The following is a 7,500-nucleotide window of genomic DNA, read 5'->3' on the forward strand; positions in this document are numbered from 1 at the left end:
GTAAGCTTCTGACAACGAAATCTTGAAACAGGTCTGGGGAAAAAAAGATATTCGACACAATTTGCATAAAGCTTTCGGAAGGAAAGCCTCTCCAGAGAAGGTGTTTATTTGCTTTTAATTATTTAATTATTCGTGAATATCTTCTAATTTGATAGTACACATTGTTTAAGTTACAAACGCATTTGTGCGATAATACTGTGATCGAGGTTCGTGAAACGAAAAAGAAAGTGCACTTTTTTCTTTACTTTTTTTAAAACTTTTTTTGTGAAAGAAAGCAATCTCTTTCAAAAAGAATTGTGTTGGTGACTGAATGTTTGGAGAATTTTCGGAGGACGAAGAAGAAAAGCTGAGTTAAACACAGCAACATCCTGATTCTTTTGCCGGATAAAATGTATATTGAGGTAAGTTGTTGTTGTTGTTGTTGTTGTTGTTGTTGTTGTTGTTGTTGTTGTTGTTGTTGTTGTTGTTGTTTTTAATTTGTTGTTGTTGTTGCTGCTGCTGCTGCTGCTGCTTCTGTTGCTGTTTGTAGTTCTCTTAAGTTTAGATTCATTTTGTAGACAAAGAATTTAGCTCCCCAACATTTTTATTGATCAGTTTGATGTGTCGGTATGTCTTTGTCCCTGTCTTTTTAGTCGATAGCCGCAGTTCGTTCTACTTGTTTCTTCTTCTTTTTTTCTTATAATTTTCAGTTTAAATCTTTTCATCTTTTCCCTCTGCCGTGAGAATGTTTCTAGGAGCACTTTCTTTTGCGCTTTATGCGTGTTTGTTCGTCTGAATTGATCACATTCTGTTCTAAGTTGAATGAGTTGGGGGGTGATTATCATTAATACCTTTCAGGATAATCTACAAACAAAACAAACAAAAATCATTCTGAACAGAAAACTCCATTGTTGAAAACTATGAACACGCTTCTGTCAAGGGAAAAACAAAAGTACTGATTTTGACAAATATCAGAATAGAAAAATCAACTGAATCTACACGCCACCTGCTTTCGAAAAAAACATCTATGACGTCATTGTTGTGTGCGCGTGCGTGCTTGATCAAGCGCTTTTTTGAGTGACTGCGCGCCTTGGTATCTTGCAAGCTTGTTTCAATCAAGATCTTAATTTGAGTTATTTATTTAGCAAAAGACATGTTTATTCTATCAATGACCTTCGCTGACCGACATAATTCTTATAGGAGCGTTATATATTTTTGTCTCAGTTGTTAGTGCCGAAAGTTTAAAAACCGTTTTAAGATATTGCACTATTCAAAATTCTTGATTAAATATTGACAATTAACTCACTGTCGTGTTTGCATTTTCCACCATTGGCGCCAGTAGACTGTCACAGAGATAATATTACTGTATCTCAAAGTGTACCCACTGAACAACGGAAGAATATAATACGTTTAACGTTATGTTTTACTTTTAAACTTTCACTTCCTCCTAAAAGTAAAACCCGTGGTAAAAAAGAAACTGGAAAAAAAAATTCCGAGAAAAAAATTAAACTGGTTGAATTTTCCAACAATAAGTGGATGGAGTCCTCTTCCGCTCCCCCATGAAATTATAGCCGGCAACAAAACAACACCCACATCTTACGCTCGTAGAAATAGGTTTTGGTTCGGCATTTGGATATGAAGATGATAAAAAAAACACTTTGTAAAACAAAGGTTTCTTCCGATTTATCGGTTGGAACAAAGCAATAAAACATCGTTTTACAAGAAACCGCCAGCTTCAATAAACTAATCGTCTTGATTCTACTTCCGTTAGTAAAGTTAAAGCTGAAAAATGAATTATCATGCCAACAGAGAATATATATATGTGTGTCAATATGGGTGTACAGATAAAGATACAGTAAATACATGTCCAAGCGCTTTGTAAGCTTGGTTTCAAAACGACAGATTGGGGATGGTTCCCAGCAGGAACAGTATAGGTATAGCCTTTTCTTTTTTTTAAGCAGAAGCTTTTCATTGGTTCCGACATTAGAACCCTACGGGCTTACGTCAGTAGGTCCAATGCACGAAAGAAAACCAACGCGGCGCGGCCATTTTGATATGTAAATTTATGCGAGCAAACGAGAATGAACTTTCACGTCTTCAGTGGCAACAGAAGCCAATAATTAACATGTACTGCTTACAAGCCATTAGGTACAAACGATTGGTGTGAGTTCTTTTCTTTCTTTCTTTTTTAAATTTTTTTTTTATTTTTTATCTAAGGCCAAATAAAAATATACGTTGGTTTAGGGTAACCCGACCGACCCTATTTTTTCCCGCCGACCCTAACACTTTTTTTTTCATTTTTTAAAAAAAGAAGAAAAAAGGCACATTTTGCAAACCATACCGAGACTAAGGGAAGTAACCTCCTTTAAAGCCATATGTACTCGATGACTATACACGCTAATTGCTTTACCAACAGCTGGAGACAGACTAAATTAAGTTCCCTGCAAAATATTGTGGTCTAGGACCCCTTAAATGTTGAGATATTTGAATTTTCATTTTGATCTGGATCGTCCTATTTATAGATTTGGCAACACATGTAACGTTGATGCAAGGGAGAGAACACCGCGGCTTTGTTGACATCCTCACTTTTTCAGAGGCTAGAACAAGCTGTAATGCATGTATTATGGTCCGCGCATGGTGACGTATCGTCATTATATGGTCTTATGGTGCGTTTGACATCGATTGTGGGCAAACTACACTTTGTAAACACGGGAGTGCGTTAGTATGCCTTTAAAATCGACAACAACAAAAAATAATAATTTAAAATGTTTTAAAAAGCCGACCTACCGACCCTATCTTTTTTGGTCACGTTACCCTAAACCAACATATATTTTTGTTTGGCCAAATACTGCAACTGTGGTGCGTCAACTCCGCATTTGCATTTGTCCTCAAAAGCACTTTTTTTCATATGAAACCGAGCGTTGACCGAGTTTGTTTTCCTAACGCTTTGAACGTTCAGGGTCCTAGCTTTAAGCCATACGCCGTTTTTGGAGGAAGCATGCTGGGTTTTTTCGTGTTTCTATAATCCACCGAACTCTGACATGGATTACAGGATCTTTTTCGTGCGCACTTGGTCTTGTGCTTGCGTGTACACACGGGGGGTGTTCGGACACCGAGGAGAGTCTGCACACAAAGTTGACTCTGAGAAATAAATCTCTCGCCGAACGTGGGGACGAACTCACGCTGACAGCGGCCAATTGAATACAAATTAAATCCAGCGCGCTACCGACTGAGCTACATCCCCGCCCATACGATGGACAATAAGCGATTTACCATTCTTTTATCTTTCTAGCCATACCAGGTACAAATACTTACAATATTTCTTGGCCTTCTGCCGAAGAGCTGTCTAAAATGAATTACGCCAAAACTCCAGGACGACGTCGGTGTGAAGGTTTTGATTATGTCTCACACAACCAAATTTTTCCTGGAATTTCTTGTATTATTTGTGACCCTCCACCACGGAATGAGTCGCATGTCACCTTTGCATGATTTTCATATTTTTACATTTTCGTAACGAGATTTTTATGCTCTATTCAGTGGTGAAAACCGTTTTAGAAAAGAGCGAAAACTGTTTGAGTTATAAGCCTGTGACTAAGGTGACCCACACACTGTTATCAGGCACTCCCCGGACTTATATCAAGCCTAGCGCAGAACCGCGCGAGGTGACATGCGACTCATTTCGTGGTGGAGGGTCACATTTCCTTATATAGCTCTGCCGCCGAAACCGATTCTGGCAGCGTCACTTATTATTGCGTTTTAATAAACTTGGGACGGCTCATCGACTGTTTTCTGCGTCAAATCAATCCACGGGAGTTGTGACTGCAGTGGAAGCGGAATCTTTCTTCATGGATGATAAAATTGTCTATCTTTAAAAACTTTCTCGTTGTCGAGTGCCAAAAATCTCCGTCATAACTGACTAATGAGCGAGTCAGTCATTTTGTAAAGGTCCTATGATTGTAGCCCAAACGAATATATAAACCGTAAATAATGAAAGATTATATCTTTGTTTTGGCTAGGATCAAAGTCAAAGCAAACTTACTTTAATTGTGAACCAAGATAAAAAAAAAAAACGCTCGCGCTGGACCCGAGTACTCTTCAGACTGGCTCGCTCAATAAATATAAATGTTTGGAATGTCTGTGGTGTGAATGTTGGTTTCTGACCAGAAATGCAGATCTATCTCTGGCCGATTCATAGATTCAACCTAAAAACTGCGACCTCATCTGTGATCAGATATGTTTCGACAAGCATTAAACGGATGAAATTAACCACATGCAGTTTATTCTTCAGAAAAATGCATACAAAAAATGGGTTGGGTTCGGTGATTTGTGCATAAACGTCTTCCTCGCGATAGATTCGCTTATTATTTTGTCTTATGAAGCCGTCATCAACACGAACACAATGATTGCAGAAGCAAACTCTGTACCTACACGACCGAGACACAAGACTGATTATTTCACAGCTGCAATGAGAATAGAGAACAAAGACGTTTTGGGTAAGCTTAATTCCCAACAAAAGTAAATGACGTCAAAGTCTCTTTCGCTTTGCGTGTAACTTTGTCATGACGTATTTTTGTGTGACGCGTTCGGCTGTTCTATCAGGTCAATGGCTGCGTGTTGCCCCGCCGGTGTGAACTCCTCCTACGGCCAAGTCGTTTTTGTGGTTTATTTCGCATTTATGTCCCAGGTAACATTATGAAGTTTTAATACGATCAATCGTACCTATTATCGAGTTAGTGTATCAACTTTTGAACGAACTGCGCCCAGTAGTTTCCCAGCAATAAGCTGTTAAGTGGAGAAAGACAGACAGACACACAGACACACAGACACACAATTAAAGTCTGCTGAGCCCTTGTACTAGCGTACTCGGGGATAAAGTCTGTCTTAAGTGTGAAGCTATAGATGATGACTGCAGTCGCAGAAAAAGAGTATCCACATACCCAACTTCAGAGTCCTGATCAGAAAATGGCTACCGCGGGCTTTGTGAAGATAGTGATTTAGTCATCACGAAGTAACGGAGAATGCTAGAATTAAACATTGCATGCGTGAGCTAATTAACACGCACGGAAAGTAATACCTCAAGCTTGTCAAAGGATGTAAAGTACCTTATTTCTTGTGTAAGCAATTATGTACACCACCACAACTTGAATTTGCACTTTTTACATTTAGTCAAGTTTTGACTAAATGTTTTAACATAGAGGGGGGAATCGAGACGAGGGTCGTGGTGTATGTGTGTCTGTGTGTGTGTGTGCGTGTGTGTGTGTGTAGAGCGATTCGGAGTAAACTACTGGACCGATCTTTATGAAATTTTACATGAGAGTTCCTGGGAATGATATCCCCTGACGTTTTTTTCTTTTTTTTTTCGATAAATGTCTTTGATGACGTCATATTCGGCTTTTTGTAAAAGTTGACGCGGCACTGTCACACCCTCATTTTTCAATCAAATTGATTGAAATTTTGGCCAAGCAATCTTCGACAAAGGCCGGACTTCGGTATTGTATTTCAGCTTGGTGGCTTAAAAATTAATTAATGACTTTGGTCATTAAAAATCTACAAATTGTAAAAAAAAAGTTTTGACTAAATGTTTTAACATAGAGGGGGAATCGAGACGAGGCTCGTGGTGTATGTGTGTGTGTGTGTGTGTGTGTGTCTGTCTGTCTGTCTGTGCGTGTGTGTGTGTGTAGAGCGATTAAGACTAAACTACTGGACCGATCTTTATGAAATTTGACATGAGAGTTCCTGGCAATGATATCCCCGGAATTTTTTTTATTTTTTTCGATAAATGTCTTTCATGACGTCATATCCGGCTTTTTGTAAAAGTTGAGGCGGCACTGTCACACCCTCATTGAGTCACTTGAGAAAAAGTGACTCTATGTAATCGGTCAGTGTTAGTCTGTCCGGCCGGCCGTCCGGCCGGCCGTCCGTAGACACCACCTTAACGTTGGACTTTTCTCGGAAACTATCAAAGCGATCCGGCTCATATTTTGTTTAGTCGTGACCTCCAATGACCTCTACACTTTAACGATGGTTTCGTTGACCTTTGACCTTTTTCAAGGTCACAGGTCAGCGTCAAAGGAAAAATTAGACATTTTATATCTTTGACAAAGTTCATCGGATGTGATTGAAACTTTGTAGGATTATTCTTTACATCAAAGTATTTACATCTGTAGCCTTTTACGAACGTTATCAGAAAAACAAGGGAGATAACTAGCCTTTTCTGTTCGGCAACACACAACTTAACGTTGGGCTTTTCTCGGAAACTATAAAAGTGACCGGGCTCAAATTTTATGTGAACGTGACTCCCAGTGACCTCTACACTTTGACGTCTGCTTTGGTGACCTTTGACCTTTTTCAAGGTCACAGGTATGTCTTGAAGGAAAAAAATTGAAATATCATATCTCTGAAACTATTCATCGGATTTGATTCAAACTTTATAGGATTATTCTTTACATCAAATTATTTACATCTGTATTGTGTTGTGAATAGCAATTTCTTCCTGTCCATCTGATGCCTCATATAATATTCAGAACTGCGAAAGTGACTCGATCGAGCGTTTGCTCTTCTTGTTTTTCAATTAAATTGATTGAAATTTTGGCCAAGCAATCTTCGACAAAGGCCGGACTTCGGTATTGCATTTCAGCTTGGTGGCTTAAAAATTAATTGATTACTTTGTAAAATTGTAAAAAAAAAATTCTTTTATAAAACGATCCAAATTTACGTTCATCTTATTCTTCATCATTTCCTGATTCCAAAAACATATAAATATGTTATATTAGGATTAGAAACAAGCTCTGAAAATTAAAAATATAAAAATTATGATTAAAAATAAATTTCCGAAATCGTTTTAAAAACTATTTCATCTTATTCCTTGTCGGTTCCTGATTCCAAAAACATATAGATATGATATCTTTGGATTAAAAACACGCTCAGAAAGTTAGAACGAAGAGAGGTACAGTAAAGCGTGCTATGATGCACAGCGCAACCGCTACCGCGCCAAACAGGCTCGTCACTTTCACTGCCTTTTGCACTAGCGGCGGACTACGTTCAGTTTCATTCTGTGAGTTCCACAGCTTGACTAAATGTAGTAATTTCGCCTTACGCGACTTGTTTCTTTTTTTGGCCGAATTAATATTTTATTTTTGTCGAATTATTTTTTTTAAATGACACCTATGTCAATTTTGCTCAATTAAATCAGTTAAAATGTCCCTTTCGGCACAGGAACCAACCATGATTTGTGTGTGTGTGTGTGTGTGTGTGTGTGTGTGTGTGTGTGTGTGTGTGTGTGTGTGTGTGTGTGTGTGTGTTCATTATTCAAAACAGAAGGGTGCTCTTATCTCATGTAAAAGCTTTACCAGACCTGTGATGGTGAACATGATTGTTTTCACGAGAAGGAGTTTTCCCTTAAAACTACCCTCACAAACAGTTCGAATGGACAGGGCAAATCTTTGAAAACTCGTTAATTGCGCATCGTCAACAAGGGAAACAACTCTTGCCAGAACTCCGTACCCAGTAGTTTCCCTTCCC

At 38.6% G+C, this 7,500-nt stretch overlaps 1 protein-coding gene across 1 annotated transcript in view; it reads left to right on the top strand.

Annotated features, from left to right (window-relative positions):
• LOC138962612 (probable ribonuclease ZC3H12B) overlaps positions 1-7,500 on the top strand; it is a 94,806-nt gene that overhangs the window by 2,649 nt on the left and 84,657 nt on the right. Inside the window, exon 3 of the mRNA XM_070334488.1 lies at positions 32-401. Coding sequence (XP_070190589.1) covers positions 390-401 — 12 coding nt within the window. The 5' untranslated portion in view covers positions 32-389. The remainder of the gene's footprint in view (positions 1-31; positions 402-7,500) is intronic.

Source organism: Littorina saxatilis, linkage group LG3 (genome assembly GCF_037325665.1).
Source record: "Littorina saxatilis isolate snail1 linkage group LG3, US_GU_Lsax_2.0, whole genome shotgun sequence".
NCBI classification, from domain to species: domain Eukaryota; kingdom Metazoa; phylum Mollusca; class Gastropoda; order Littorinimorpha; family Littorinidae; genus Littorina; species Littorina saxatilis.